The sequence below is a fragment of the Diabrotica virgifera genome, chromosome 6, assembly GCF_917563875.1.
Source record: "Diabrotica virgifera virgifera chromosome 6, PGI_DIABVI_V3a".
Lineage (NCBI taxonomy): Eukaryota > Metazoa > Arthropoda > Insecta > Coleoptera > Chrysomelidae > Diabrotica > Diabrotica virgifera.
This window is the reverse complement of record NC_065448.1, coordinates 177,135,535-177,152,300: the sequence shown is the minus strand read 5'-3', so window position 1 is coordinate 177,152,300 and position 16,766 is coordinate 177,135,535. Positions and strand designations below refer to the sequence as shown.

The 16,766-nt window shown below is 30.7% G+C and overlaps 2 protein-coding genes across 5 annotated transcripts in view; one reads left to right on the top strand and one right to left on the bottom strand.

Annotated features, from left to right (window-relative positions):
* The window catches only part of LOC114328622 (probable cytochrome P450 49a1), a 355,075-nt gene that overhangs the window by 143,627 nt on the left and 194,682 nt on the right, over positions 1 to 16,766 (top strand). Inside the window, exon 1 of one of the 4 annotated variants that reach the window (XM_028277513.2) lies at positions 9,688 to 9,828. The exons of 2 other annotated variants lie outside the window; for them this stretch is intronic. In XM_028277513.2, coding sequence (XP_028133314.1) covers positions 9,823 to 9,828 — 6 coding nt within the window. In that variant the 5' untranslated portion in view covers positions 9,688 to 9,822. Of the gene's footprint in view, positions 1 to 9,687; positions 9,998 to 16,766 lie in introns of those variants that run through there. One more of the 4 variants, XM_028277514.2, reaches the window with a different exon arrangement.
* LOC126886248 (zinc finger BED domain-containing protein 5-like) lies at positions 3,022 to 3,378 on the bottom strand. Its single transcript, XM_050653113.1, has one exon. It carries the CDS (start codon positions 3,376 to 3,378, stop codon positions 3,022 to 3,024), a length of 357 nt encoding a protein of 118 aa, XP_050509070.1.

Genomic DNA, 16,766 nt, shown 5'->3' with positions numbered 1-16,766 from the left:
AAGTAGAACCAAAAACCAGATTTTTATGCAATCCAGAGTTGACTCTGATAATGACACTTCCAAACGGTCATTTACTGGGCTATTGTTGTTTATTTGTCCCGATCTACAACCCTAAATCCCGATTTGTTTTTGCTTATGTACCGATTAAAAATAAATCGGACCTGGCAACACTAGTCATGCCCCACCTTAGCCTTTCTAAAATGCTTATGCCCCCTATGTAACATTAATAATTTTTAATACTAAAAAAATTTAATTGTTCACTTAAGAAATTTAAATGGTAGATTTTTTGGACGAAATAACTAGAAAATTTTTAACGAAACACAGTAAGTAAATTTTCAAAATCTGAAATAAAAACTGCGCTTGACGCTTGCTTCCCAGAGATTTTATATTAGGTTCCAATTTGCTTAACTACAGTCTCAAGTCTCCCCGTTGTGTTATATCCAGCCGATTTCTTTTTTTACTAGTATGTATGTATATCATTTATAGCACTAAATACACATTCAGCTAAATATGAATATGGAAATGGTAGCAACAGTTTTCTTGTATGTTTGGTTGAATTTGGGAATTAGATTTCTGGTTTCTCCCAAAGACATGGCATCGCATGGCCCCCACAAGGGTGGGGCTGGTGCAACTCTGGTCACAGGGCCCGGGCTCCTGGGGGGCCCAGGCCTAGCCCTGTTTTTTTTTAATTGCAGAATATTTACAGGGGATCATAGATTAAAAACTCAAATAGGCCTATATAATTATTACAAAGTCAGAGTGTTGTGAAATAATTATTAATTCTAGGTTATTGGTTATTTACGATATAATTAGGAATTAGGTGCGTACCGTACATGCTAGTTACTGTTGTTTGTATATTAGTGTACAACAGCCTGCTCGGGCCCCACACACTCCCACTTTAGCGGGAAAACAGGTGAGGTTATAACTGATGAAATTCTGTCCGCTTTAGACAATATTGGAGTACCACTTTCTGACTGTCGAGCTCAGGGATATGACAACGGCTCTAACATGCGGGGACACACTAAAGGTGTACAATCAAGAATACTTGAAAAAAACCAGTCTGCTATATTCTCTCCCTGTGGAGCACACTCGCTCAACAGAGTTGGTGTCAATGCTGCAAAACTGAACCACGACGTAGTGACATTTTTTGGTAACATTGATAGTTTCTATTCTTTGTTCTCCAGCAGCCCTGGTCGTTGGGAATTATTAAAGCAACACGTCCCTTTGTCTTTACAAAGCCTTTCCGAGACTCGTTGGAGTGAAAGAATTCAAGCTGTACGACCAATTGTCAAACATTATCCTTCGATCCTCAAGGTTTTGGACCTGCTCCTGGAAGAAAATCATTTGCCTACTTTGACTCCAGCTGCCAGAAACACAGTTTTCGCGCTGAAGAGGTACTTTGGATCTTTTAAAGGCCTCTTGACATCATTGTTTTGGCACAAAATCTTGGCCTCCATTGATCAAAGAAATGAGATCATACAAAGGAAAGGAATTTCCTTAAACACAGAAACTCAACTGATTAAAGATTTGTTAACTGAATTGCAGACCCTAAGAGATTCATGGGAAACCATTCTTAACGAAGCAAAACACGTCGCCGGTGCAGTTGGCATTATACCAGAATTCTCTCTCAAAAGAAAATCTAGTGTTGAAAATACGCCCGAGCAACTTCAGCAACAAGCTTCACAGGACTTCAAATCTTCTGTGGTCTTTCCTGTTTTGGATTTCATCATGACTGATTTGAAAACCAGATTTGCAAGCTGTGAAGAAATTTGTAACCTGTTTGCTCCAGTGTTAGGTTTCATGGATCTAGACAACGAGGAACTGAAACTTAAAACTGCCAATCTCGTTGCATATTACCCTTCAGACTTTGCTGATCCAGAAGCCCTATTTGAAGAAACTCTTCATATGAAGAATGTATTTGTAACAGTGTTCCAGTCAGAAAAGGACCCATTGAAGCTTCTAAACTCAATATATGAGAAAAACCTCCAGCCCATTTTCTTGAACCTGTGCACAGCTATACGACTTTTCTGTACAATCCCAGTGACAGTTTCAACGGCTGAAAGGTCTTTTAGTAGGTTGTCTAATTCACTTAAAACTTGGCAACGAAGCACAACTGGCCAAACTCGTCTGAACCATCTGGCAATGTTGGCAATTGAGAATGAATTGGCCAAAACTGTTGACTTTTCTGATGTTATAAATGATTTTAGTGAAAAGAAAGCTAGGAAATCTATGATTAAATAGACTATCAAACATCAAAGTAAGCGTTTTCTTGTCAGTGTATTAAACACTTAAAAAACATTTTAATTGTTTAGCTCCTAACTTTCTTATAATCTCATTCTTAGTATTTTGTCAACTTGAATTTTATTCTTGGTCAGTAAGGGAAATCAATCTCAAAATGGAAATGTACTGTACTTTCAGTAAAATATAAATGATTTACTTTATGTTTGCAACAATTTTGTCAATAAAGTTTGGTTTTTAGATTAAAATAATAGCCTTAATTATTCCTTAATATCAATAATCATCAGTTTAAATAAAATTTGTAAACTAAAAAATTACCATGTAAATTGTTGAAACATAGCATAACACGCGAACATAGGGGGGCCCGAGCCTGATCCTGGTTACAGGGCCCGCAATGGAATGTGGGGGCCATGTGGCATCGTTCCTTTTATGTTACCTAAATAAAGTTTTAACAAGTTATCATTTTGCAATTCTGCAAGTTCTTCTTGATACTACATATTTGATATATCAGACAAATCCACTAACATTGTCTGTTAGTGGATTTTGTTTGGTTTTGGTAGCAATTTGTTTTGACAGAAAATCTTTCCCTTAAATACCTCACATTTTTGGAGCCAATGATCCAATAAAACTGTTCAAAGTCTTTGTTATTAATATGTTTCTGACATAACTCAATATGGATAATGAATCCAAATATCTTTGCTTTTGTATCGACAAGAGTTTTATTTGTTGCTTGAAGTTGCTTAGTTAATATATTTAGTTTTTCAAAGACATTGGCTAAATAGCTCACAAGTGCTTTATTATCGATTGTTGATACATATTTGTTTCAGGTTTGTCGCTTAAAAAATCACTAAGAATATCAAACAATTCCATAAATGTTTTCAAGCAGTTCCCATTAGATAGCCATCTTACATCAGTATTAAGTAAGATTCTCATATTATGGTCTTCATTATATTCTTCACAAAATAGATTGAAGACAGGCTCACATTTGGCATTAGCTTTAATAGCATTAACACACTTTATTACTGAATGTAGTACTCCATTTAGAACATGCGAGATGTTTTTAGCTACCAAGTGTTTCCTGTGAATATCACAATACAGAAGACTCATTTCTGGATTCGCATCTTTCACAAAAGCAGCCATTTTTCTTGCCCATCGTATTAGGAGCACCATTTGCGGCACAAGATGATATTTTTCCTTGGTATATCACTGACAGCTAAATAAGTTTTTAGCTTATTATATAATATGTATATCTTACATTTCTATATCTTTCACAGAACATTTCTTCGAAAAATGCCCTTTATCAATATATCTTACGTAAGGTATTAATATTGCCTCATTTTCTCAAATTTGACTCGTATAAAATAAAATATATAAATATAATATATATATATATATATATATATATATATATGTATAAAATATAATTATCTTTATTTTTGTTTATGTACAATTATGTCGTAAAGTTAATAATAAATGGGACAATTTAATAAATATGCTTCCCCTCCGCTTCCACTATTTTCCTCCTTAACTCGGAGAATATTGAGAGCATAAAAAAATTTGTAAAAAAGAAATTGCGTTTCCAACAATTTTAGTTCCAACCGTTTTTGTCGAAAAGTTGAAAATGGCGGAGATATTAAGCAACAACGGTTCTCCTTTAAAATCAATATGGCGGCTAATGCAACCGCGGAATTCAGTCGAGATTTTAAATTTACACTACTATTGATCTCCCCTAAAGGATAGAATTATAAAATTTGGGGCAGCTCGGAAAAAAGATTCAATTCAGTAATTATGCTCCCCCCACCACTTTTTACTATTTTCCCACTTAACTCGGAAAATATCAACCGCATGAAAAAAATTGTTAAAAAGAAATTGTAGGAAATCATATTTGGAACAATTTAAGTTGAAAATGGCGTAGATATTGAACAAAAACAATTGCTACAAAATCAATCAGGTCTTACGCTCGCGCCATTATCGCATATAATGCTACCTTAAATATTAACTTTAGCAAAACAATGAAAGAAACTAAAATTGTGTAGAATTCAATTCTCTCTTTTTTTTGTATAGGAACATTTTTGTCGTAAAACTAACAATAAACGAGATAATTCAATAATTATGCTCTATTTATGTATAACTGTCACTATTTTCCGCTATAACTCGGAAAATATCGATGACACGAAAAAATTGTAAAAAGAGAAATGATAGAAAATTACATTTTCAACAATTTTGGTTGTTACACTTTTTGTCGAAAAGTTGAAAATGGCGGAGAGATTGAGCAAAAACGGTTCTAGTTTAAAATCAAGATGGCGGCTAACGCAATAGCGGAATTCAGTCGAGATTTTTAATTTACACTATCATTGACCCTTCTTAAAGATTAAAAAAATAAAATTTGGGGCAGCTCCTAATGCAAGGTTAGGCCTGTTATTCGTCTAACCCGACTGGACTATATGGTCATCTATATTAATAAAATCTTTATGTTTCCTGCAGCCGATTTTGATGATATACATAGTTATAAACAAATGAAGATCAAAAAACAGTAAATTTTTGCTTTTTTCGTCTATAACCAAAAAGTTAAGCATTTTATACAAATTTGAAAGTAAGAAACTCATAGATCGTCTAAAAAATTTCAATGTGGCGTTCGCTGAATATGTCTATCCTTATTGGTTGCTTAGAAAATTGCAAAATAAATCATAAATTTTGAGTTTTTATAAATATTCATAACTTATGTAAAAATTATATTAGAACCTTCTTATTCCACGAATTGCTGAGACTTCTGGTGGTTAAATTATATTTTAAATTTTAAAGCAATTGGTCAAATAGTTTAAAAGTTATTTAATTTGTTTTCCCCAAATTCATTTTTTTGCAACACTATAAGTCAGAAAATTATGAGGTTACAGTAAGTCTTCTGACAGTTTATGGAAGAAAAACATTTATACTATTGACTTTTTATATTTATACTATTAAAAAAAATGACAAAAAGTAATTTTAAATAGTGTAAAATTATTTTGCAAAACCACGTCGATTTTTTGCTTACTTATAAACAATTAAAATAACTTTTTAACCGTTACCCGTAGAAAAATTATTTTTTCATATTTGGAAAGACTGAACTTTTATACACATTTAGAAAGAAAAACAATTGTCCTAGGACAATTAGGGACGAAGTTAGCCCCCCTTTTTTTAATTCACATTTCCTTGCAAAATAAATTTGCAGTATTTAGAATTATTTTTGTCATTTTTTTTAATTAAATTAATAGCATAAATCTTCTTCTTTCATAAACTATCCAAAGTATAAGTGTAACTTCATCATTTTCTGACTTATAGCGTTGCAAAAAAAATTAATTTGGGATAAACAAATTAAATACCAAAATTTGGGATACTCAAATAGAGGTGCTTGCGGCACTCTCTGATTGGACTAGAATATCGCGCGGCTGTAGTTTCGTGTTGCAACGACATTGAAAATGGTTATTCATTTTTGATTTACTTTACTCTGTTTGGAGTACAAAGGGAACTATTCTCGTTGGAACTTTACCGCGCTGAGCAGATGGAACGTGAATTATATATTGTAAAATTCCCTCATCTTCCTTAGTCTCGGCATCCGTATGGCTTGCAAATTGTAGAAGCCTCGGAGGTGTAACCAGAGAAGGTTCCCATTGTTTTCATTCTGGTGGGATGTAGAGTAGCATTATGTTGCTTTATATGCCATTAGAGTGAAAACTTAGACTTTTGATAGCAGTTGCCGCTAGGGCATCTATGCCATTTCGTTCGTTGCGATCCGTGACTGCACGCCGGGGTTTGTTTTGGTTGGATCGGGGAGAGCAGCATATGTGCCTCCTGATGAGAGACTAATAAGTTTCGAAACCGGTAGAGGTACTTGCGGCACTCTCTGATTGTTCTAGAATATCGCGCGGCTGTAGTTTCGTGTTGCAACGACATTGAAAATGGTTATTCATTTTAAATTAAATACCTTTTAAACTATTTGACCAATTGTTTTGAAATTTAGGGTATGATTTAAGCACCAGAAGTCTCAGCATTCCGTGTAACAAGAACGTTCTAAGTTAATTTTTACGTAAGTTATGAAAATTTATAAAAACTCAAAATATGATTTATTTTGCAATTTTCTAAGCAACCAATAAGGATAGACATATTCAGCGAACGCCATATTGAGGTTTTTTATACGATTTATGAGTTTCTTACTCTCAAATTTGTTTAAAATACTTAACTTTTTAGTTATAGACGAAAAAAGCGAAAATTTACCGTTTTTTGATCCTCATTTGTTTATAACTATGTATATCATCAAAATCGGCTGCATCAAACATATAGGTTATTAATATAGATGTCCATACTAATCAAAAAATTTGGTTTCGGCCTGGAGGGGGTTGTGTCACCAACAGGATATTTTTTCCCTTATTTCTCTGAACTATAATTCGATGACTATCAACTTTTGAGAAAAATGAAAAGCGACATTATTGTTTAAAATGGCCCAAAAAATAAAAAAAATTCTGGGGCAAGATATGTGATCTTTTGAATTTGTTTAAAAAAATTGTTTAAACAATTTCTGCCAAAATTTTCGCCCGGCATCGTCACTCGTCTGGTTTGTCTAAATACTCTGGGTTAATTAGCAAAATTCATGGAAAAGTTATTTACCAGCAATTTTATTGCTGGAATCAAATTATAAGATCCTATATATTAATAATATAGGTATGCAAAGTCCGCAGATAGTGTGCTATTTTTTTTATAAACAAAATGGCGCCGACAAATCGTATTTTTTTCAATTCTTGCTCTAGAACTCCAAAGATTTTAACATTAAAACAAAAACACCAAAATAAAAATTCACCGCAATTAAATTTTGCATTAAGATATGTTTTTGTCGATTTGCACCGACGAAAATTTTCCTCGGAAAATGCGAGTTTTCCCAACAAAAACTCTATTCTCAAATAAAGTTTTAGGTAAGTAATTATTAATCAATAATTAAATAACTTAGTGACATCAAAGCTTTCTTGGTATAGATTGTAATTCCAGAAGCCGGTGAAAATTAAACGAATATTTTAGCAACAATTCAATTGTTAATTAACAATTTACGATCGCAATAATAACCAAAATAATCATGACGCATTGATCAAACTTATAAAGATTATAAATATGAGATGCTTATTTAATATTTTATCGACAAAATAAAAATTTTTCGTTTTTTGCATAATTATTAAATTTTGAAAAAAAAAATAGTTATAATACGCTGGTCTAATTAGTAAAGTACAAAGAAAGGTTATTTACCAGCAATTTCATTGCTGGAATCGAATATGATGATCCTATATATTAATAATATAGGTATGCAAAGTCCACAGATAGTGTGCTACTTTTTTTATTAACAAAATGGCGCCCCCAAATCGTGTTTTTTTCAATTATTGGTCTATAACTCCGAAGATTTTAACTTTACACCAAAAACACTCAAAAAAAAATTTACCCTAATTTAATTCTACATATAGGCATGTTTTTCCCGATTTGCTCCGACGGAAATTTTCCTCGAAAATGTGGGTTTTCCCAACAAAATCTCGAATTTTCAAATAAATTTTTTGGGCACGTAATTATTTATCAATAATTAAGTAACTTGGTGAAATAAAAGCTTTCTTGGTATAGATTATAACTGCAGAAGCCGGTGAAAATTAAACGAATATTTTAGCAACAATTCAATTGTTAATTAACAATTTACAGTCGCAATAAAAACCAAAATAATCATGAGACATTGATTAAAATTAGAAAGATTATAAAGATGTGATGCCTATTAAATATTTTGTCGACAAAATATAATTTTTTTATTTTTTGCATAATCTTTAAATGTTAAAAAATAGTTATAAACAAATTAACATTTCTCAGAAATTATTTATTATATTCTAATTTTAAAAAATACTTAAAATGCGTATTTCAAAGGTCTTGAAAATGAATGCTTCAAAAATGTTTTCCAACCATTTGCAAAAAAGTTATGAAAGAGCAAAGTAAATATACGATTGCTCCGTTGTTTATAATTTGATTTAATTAATTACAAAGAATATCAAATATAAGTTCAATGGTTCTATTTTAATCAAAGATTAAAAATACTTTTTTTTGTAATTTTTAGCGCGAAAGTAAGCTTGATACAGAGCCGGAGATGTTCACTCGAAGCGACTGACACGCTTTAAACTCGCGCGAGTTGTGTATGTGGACGGGTATAATACATAATACATAGCTACGGTACGGTATTAGTCTACTTTCGCGCGTGTAAATTACAAAAAAAAAATATTTAGTCTTTAATTAAAATATAACCATTAAACTAATAATCTATATTTTTTGCAAGTAATTAGCTTGTACTTTAAACTCACTTTTACGCTTTGAAAGAATTAAAAAAAATTATAAATAACGCAGTAATCGTATGTTTACTTTGCTGTTTCATAACTTTTTTGCAAATGGTTGTAAAAAAGTTTTAAAACATTCATTTTCAAGATATTTGAAATACGCATTTTACCTATTTTTTAAAATTAGAATATAATAAAAACTTTCTGATAAACGTTAATTTGTTTATAACTATTTTTTTAAACATTTAAAGATTAGGCAAAAAAATAAAAAATATATATTTTGTTGACAAAATGTTAAATATGCATCTCATCTTTATAAGATTTCAAAGTTTGATCAATGTATCGTAATTATTTTGGTTATTATTGCAACCGTAAATTATTAATTAACAATTGAATTGTTGCTAAAATATTCGTTCAATTTTCACCAGCTTCTGGAAGTATAATCCAAACCAAGAAGGCTTTTAAGTCACCAAATTATTTAATTATTGGTTGATAATTACTTATCTAAAACTTTATTTGAAAATTAAAGATTTTGTTGGGAAAACCCGGATTTTCCGAGGAAAATTTTCGTCGGAGCAGATCGGAAAAAACATATCTCTATGCAGAATTTAATTGCGGTGAATTTTTATTTGAGTGTTTTTGTTGTAAAGTTAAAATCTTCGGAGTTATAGAGCAATAATTGAAAAAACACGATTTTCGGGCGCCATTTTGTTTATAAAAAAAGTAGCACACTATCTGCGGACTTTGCATACCTATATTATTAATATATATAATCATAAGCTTCGATTCCAGCAATAAAATTGCTGGTAAATAAATTTTTCCAAAAATGGCCTATTCTCCGATAATCAGCCCAGACTAAAATGGGACACTTTTGAATAGGAATCCGCATTCTGCAAATCAACCGAAAAATCGCAAAATTTTTCATACTGGAGCGACTTCACAACATGGACTAAAACCGCGTGAATGAAATCGAAATCGATAAAAAAATCGTCACAACAATAATTATTGTCTGTCTAGCGATCCGCAGATTCGACTACACACGCTGGTAATTTATGATCAATGGTGACCTGAAATGGTGGGTAATGGTAGACTCATAAAATTGCATAAACGCTTTGGTTTGACTTTGCAGCTACACCTACCTAAGACGGTATTGTGCAAAATGCACCCCACTACAACGCACTTTAATAAAATTCCTTTCTGTACAATTTGGGCGATTAGTATGATATAGTGATAAAGTTTGATTAGTTTTTGTGGACACGGAATGATGGTGCGTCTTTGTTTATGTTTATTTTTGTGATTTACATAGATAGTTTCATTTGTATTCTGTGTACGGCGGCGTCGAAGTAAGAATTGGCTAAGTCGAAAAATCGTTTCTTTGGAAAGTTTTCCAAATATATTTTTAAATCAGATTAGTATACAATAAGAGTAAGCAGGCGGTATGTAATAATATTAATAATTTAATAGGTTACTTATAACATTATATGAACTACTTAAATATAATTTCTACTGTTATAAATTATTTGTCGCATGTCGGCTTTTTAAATATCTTTTGAAGTTAAGCGGAAAATTATGAAATAATCTTTTTATAACCTTTGTTTTTATTCCTTGATTTAAAATGAACAGCTTCGTTTTAATATTATACTTCATAGTATAATAATATACTCAACATTAATATCCCAAGAAACTCAGAAGAAATTGACAATAATGCGACAATTTTTCGAAAATTTATTGCCTGTTGCCTGACAATAGACAAGTAGTCTGGGCTGATTATCGGAGAATAGGCCATTTTTGGGAAAAGTTATTTACCAGCAATTTTATTGCTGGAATCGAATTATAAGATCCTATATATTAATAATATAGGTATGCAAAGTCCTCAGATAGTGTGCTACTTTTTTTTATAAACAAAATGGCGCTCGAAAATCGTGTTTTTTTCAATTATTGCTCTAGAACTCCGAAGATTTTAACTTTACAACAAAAATACTCAAATAAAAATTCACCGTGATTAAATTCTGCATAGAGACGTGTTTTTCCCGATCTGCTCCGACGAAAATTTTCCTCGGAAAATGCGGGTTTTCCCAACAAAATCTTTAATTTTCAAATAAAGTTTTAGATAAGTAATTATTTACCAATAAATAAATAATTTGGCGACTTAAAAGCCTTCTTGGTTTAGATTATAGTTCCAGAAGCTGGTGAAAATTAAACGAATATTTTAGCAACAATTCAATTGTTAATTAATAATTTACGGTCGCAATAATAACCAAAATAATTATTATACACTGATCAAACTTTGAAATCTTATAAAGATGAGATGCCTATTTAACATTTTGTCGACAAAATATAAATTTTTTATTTTTTTGCATAATCTTTAAATGTTTAAAAAAAATAGTTATAAACAAATTAACATTTCTCAGAAAGTTTTTATTATATTATAATTTTAAAAAATAGCTAAAATGTGCATTTCAAATATCTTGAAAATGAATGCTTTAAAACTTTTTTGCAACCATTTGCAAAAAAGTTATGAAATAGCAAAATAAACATACGATTACTACGGTGTTAATATTTTTTTTTAATTCTTTCAAAGCGCAGAAGTGAGTTTAAGGTACAAGCTAATTATTTATAAAACAATATCGATTATCAGCTTAATGGCTATATTTTAATTAAAGATTATAAATATATTTTTTTGTAATTTACACGCGCGAAAGTAGAATAATACAGTACCGTAGCTACCCGCCCACATACACAACTCGCGCGAGTTTAAGCGTGTCAGTCGCTTCGAGTGAACATTTTATCTCCGGCTCTGTATCAAGCCTACTTTCGCGCTAAAAATTACAAAAAAAAAGTATTTTTAATCTTTGATTAAAATATAACCATTGCACTAATTTTTGACATTCTTTGTGAGTAATTAGATTGTACCATAGACTCACTTTTAAGGTTTGAAACAATTAAAACAAATTATAAACAATGGAGATATCGTATATTTATTTTGCTGTTTCCTAACTTTTCTGCAAATGGTTGGAAATTTTTTTTAAAGCATTCATTTTCAAGACCTATGAAATACGCATTTTAAGTATTTTTTAAAATTAGAATATAATAAACAATTTCTAAGAAATGTTAATTTGTTTATAACAATTTTTTTAAACATTTAAAGATTATGCAAAAAAATGAAAAATTTATATTTTGTCGACAAAATATTAAATAGGCGTCACATATTTATAATCTTTCTAAGTTTGATCAATGTCTCATGATTATTTTGGTTGTTATTGCGACTGTAAATTGTTAATTAACAATTGAATTGTTGCTAAAATATTCGTTTCATTTTAACCGGCTTCTGAATTTATAATCTATACCAAGAAAGCTTTTATTTCACCAAGCTATATAATTATTGATAAATAATTACTGGCCCAAAAAATTTATTTGAAAATTCGAGATTTTGTTGGGAAAACCCACATTTTCCGAGGAAAATTTTCGTCGCAGCAAATCAGGAAAAACATGCCTCGATGTAGAATTAAATTGGGGTGAATTTTTATTTGAGTATTTTTGGTGTAAAGTTAAAATCTTCGGGGTTATAGAGCAATAATTGAAAAAAATACGATTTGTCGGCGCCATTTTGTTTATAAAAAAAGTAGCACACTATCTGTGGACTTTGCATACCTATATTAATAATATATAGGATCTTATAATTCGATTAAAGCAATAAAATTGCTGGTAAATAACCTTTCTTTGTACTTTACTAATTAGACCAACGTATTATAACTATTTTTTTTTTCAAAATTTAAAGATTATGCAAAAAAAAGAAAAATTTATATTTTGTCGATAAAATATTAAACAAGCATCTCATCTTTATAATCTTTATAAGTTTGATCAATGTATCATGATTATTTTGGTTATTATTGCGATCGTAAATTGTTAATTAACAATTGAATTGTTGCTAGAATATTCGTTTAATTTTCACCGGCTTCTGGAATTACAATCTATACCAAGAAATCTTTGATGTCACTAAAATATTTAATTATTGATTAATAATTACTTACCAAAAACTTTATTTGAAAATTATAGTTTGCGTTAGGAAAACCCGCATTTTCCGAGGAAAATTTTCGTCGGAGTAAATCGTGAAAAACATATCTCTATGCAGAATTTAATTGCGGTGAATTTTTATTTGGGTGTTTTTGTTGTAAAGTTAAAATCTTCGGAGTTATAGAGCAATAATTGAAAAAAATACGATTTGTCGGCGCCATTTTGTTTATAAAAAAAGTAGCACACTATCTGCGGACTTTGCATACCTATATTATTAATATATAGGATCTTATAATTCGATTCCAGCAATAAAATTGCTGGTAAATAACTTTTCCATGAATTTTGCTAATTAGCCCAGAGTAAAGAGAGCCCGCAGGGCTCGAGTGACTATTGACGAATGGAAACAAGTTTGAGAACAATATTGGAGCACTATTTTCTTATTTATTCTTACTATTGTGTGATATTCGACAGATTATTTTTTAATACTTACATATAAAATTCAAGTCTTTGTATAAAAACATTCAGTGACATTTGTCCCAATTAATGTGACATACAGTTTTCAACTTGTCAAAGTGAACAGCGCAGTTTAGCAAATATGCAGCCGAAATATCAATAAAATATTAGTTATTATTATTTATAAATACAGTTTTATTCATGAAATAATTTTACCGAAGTACACTCGAGCGCTTAAAATTGCCGATTTGTGTTCTCCTTGTGATAATTTGACATTAGATGCAGAACTAAAAGTTACCCAGAGAAAGAAAACCTATATGTACCTAAAATATAATATATGAGCACTACAGGCCTAGCAGGCCCATGGTTTGGAGTACTATTCTCTTCCATTCTCGCTTATCGTTAGCTTTCCTTTTCCAGTTGATTATGTTAAGTCTTGTGATGTCTTCTTTGACCTCATTGCTCCATCTTGACTTCGGTCTTCCCCTTCTCATTCTTCCTGTCAACGCACTAGATATTATCATTTTTGGGACTCTCACTGAACTCATTCTCTGTACGTGACCCATCCATCTAATTCTTTGAGCTCTTGTTACTGCTAGTATATTAGGTTCTTGATAAAGCTCTGATAGCTCCTTGTTTGTTCTTCGCATCCATTGACCGTTTACGTTCTTCCCACCAAAGATTTTGCGCAGCACTTTTCGCTCCCAAACTAATAGCATTTCTTGCTGTTTTTTTGATATAATATAGTCCATGTCTCAGACGCAACTATATTAGTTATACAGAGTGAGTTTTATGTATGGAAACACTCAATTATCTCGAAAACGGTTTGCACGATTTTAATAGATTTTGGTAGGTAGGGGTTATCTAATGCGGCCGATATTATAGTGCTAATTAAATTGTTGTCATATTTTCCGTTTTTCTGGAAATCTAATGATCTTATTTCAAATAGAACACCCTATATATTTTTTGCGTTCTGAATTCCTTAAGAAATACTGATTATTTTTCATGTTATATTCCCTATACCTAAATGCCATAATTTCGGAGTTATTGCTACATTTATTAAAAAAAAATTAAACAAATTATAAAAATCAATTTTTTTGACAAGGGTAAACACTATTTTAGGTTATTTGGATCATTGGGAACAAAAAAGATCTTTTGTAATTTTTCTCTAAAATTAATCGTTTCCGAGTTGTAAACAATTTAAAACTGAAAAAAATCGAATAATGACGATTTTCAAGATTCAAGAACACAAATTAAAAATGTTATTTATGAAACTGAGAAGTACCCAAATTCAAGCTAAGCCTTATTTTATCAGTTACCGATAAGTAATTTGAGACTTGTTTCGTTTTAAAACATTGGTTTTTAGTTGTTAATGCCCGTCCTCCCATATACACTTCATTAAAAATTAAAAAGCAATATTATAGAATAAAATGAGGCAAAAAATATTATGGCAAGCTATTAGAAGAAGACTTAAACTTGCATTTAGCTACTTTGTAATTTCAAAAATTATATTTATTACTTGTGTTCTTGAACCTTAAAAATCGTCATTATTCGATTTTTTTCAGTTTTAAATTGTTTATAACTCGGAAACGATTAATTTTAGAGAAAAATTACAAAAAAACATTTTTGTTTCCAATGATCCAAGCAACCTAAAATAGTGTTTACCACGGCCAAAAAAATTGATTTTTATAATTCGTTTAAAATTTTTTTTGAAAATAAATGTAGCAATAACAACGAAATTATGACATTTAGGTATAGACAATATAACATAAAAAATAATCAGTTTTTCTTAAGGACTACAAAACGCAAAAAATATACAGGGTGTTCTATTTGAAATAAGGAAGTTCATTAGATTTACAGAAAAACGGAAAATATGACAACAATGTAATTAGCACTATAATATCGGCCGCATTAGAAAACCCCCACCTACCAAAACCTATCAAAATCTTCCAAGCCGTTTTTGAGATAATTGAGTGTTTCCATACATAAAACTCACACTGTATATATCAAGAGAAAGAAAACCTGTATGTACCTAGTCCAGGGAAATAAGATTTTACTCGTGACACTGACACGGCAAGGAAAACCACAGTTGTTTTGAATAATATTAGTCTGGGCTGATTATCGGAGAATAGGCCATTTTTGGGAAAAGTTATTTACCAGCCATTTTATTGCTGGCATCGAATCTTATGATTGTATATGTTACAGTTCAAGTTGATTATCCAGTTGGAGTTGACTCCAACTAGTTGGAGTCGACTCTAACGGCTGGTTTCAGTAAAAGTTGATTATAAATATAAAATGAAGATGTATATTCAACATTTACTAGTAAAAGTAGACTCCAACTAGGAAAAGTATACTCTTCCCAATGCCATTTAGTAAAAGTTGATTCTGATTCACACAAACAGCCGATTCTAGAAATTAAATTAATGTTACTGAATATGTTCAAATTAGTCTAGGCTGTATCGTCGTCCCCGTTAGTGAAATTGCTCCGATTCGAATTTTTTGCACAAACTTACTCAAAAAGAGGTCCTTATAACAAATCTACTGGGTGCCAGGCAGTACCTTGATCGATAAATTGTTTAAACAATTTTTTTTAGACAAATTCACAAAAATAATTTTTTCACTTCGAACAATTTTTTTAGATCATTTGAGTTATTCTGAGCAAAAAAAGGTATTTTGTGATTTTTCTCTAAAATTGATTGTTGTCGAGTTATAAGCGATTTAAAATTTGAAAAATGCAAAAATAGCCATTTTCAAGGCTTAATAACTCGGTTAAAATCCATTATTATGAAAGTCAGAAAGTGACCAAATCAAAGTTTATAGCCCCCTGTACAAGATCCAGCAGAAATTTTTGTCACTATTTTATTACTAAGCTTTATCTTTAATTATTAACAATGAGCGCTAAGTACGTATTAGGCGGCCGTCAATGGTGAGTGCTAAAGAGATGCACCATTTGGGCTGTCCAATGGTGAATCTCACTCGCACTCACATTGACGGCCGCCTCAATACGCGCTTAGCGCTCATTGTTGATAATTAGAAAAAATATCTTATTAATGAAATAATGACAAAAATTTCTTCAGGATCTTATAGAGGTAGCTTTAATCTTTGATTTTTTTTAGTTTCTGACTTTCATAATATACAGTGAGCACGTAAAGGTTGGAATAAATTCATTTTCTCGAGAATGGACGATTTTAGAAAGAAATCCCGAAACAGGTCAATTTTTATTTTTAAATTACGACTTTTTGGCATATATACCATAGTAGTGACGTCACCCATCTGGGCGTGATGACGTCATCGATGATTTTTTTAAATGGGAATAGGGGTCTTGTGATAGCTCATTTGAAAGGTAATTCAATTCTCTATTCAATAATATAACTAATAACATAATTTTTTATACAGGGTGCCCAAATTTTTTTATTTTTTTGATTAAATTTACTGACATAAAAAGAAGAATGCAAGTAATTTATCTAATTCAAAATACATTTTACTGCTCTCATAAAACAGAATAAAATGTTTATTTGAAAAATAATCATTGCTTTTAGCTTAAATTAAATGTTCAAACTGTCAAGAGGAAGGTGGGTGGCTGCTTTAATACTGAATTTAAGCAAAAAACAATATTTTTATTTGTCAAATACACATTATTTTATGTTTTCTGATAGGAGTAAAATGTATTATGAGTTAAATAAATTACACACATTCTTCTTTTTGTCAAAAAATTTAATTAAAAAAAAATATTTTTTG

What these genes read in the sequence shown, in the direction of transcription:
- LOC126886248 (XM_050653113.1), bottom strand. Translation starts at nt 3,378, where the DNA reads ATGGCTGCTTTTGTGAAAGATGCGAATCCAGAAATGAGTCTTCTGTAT.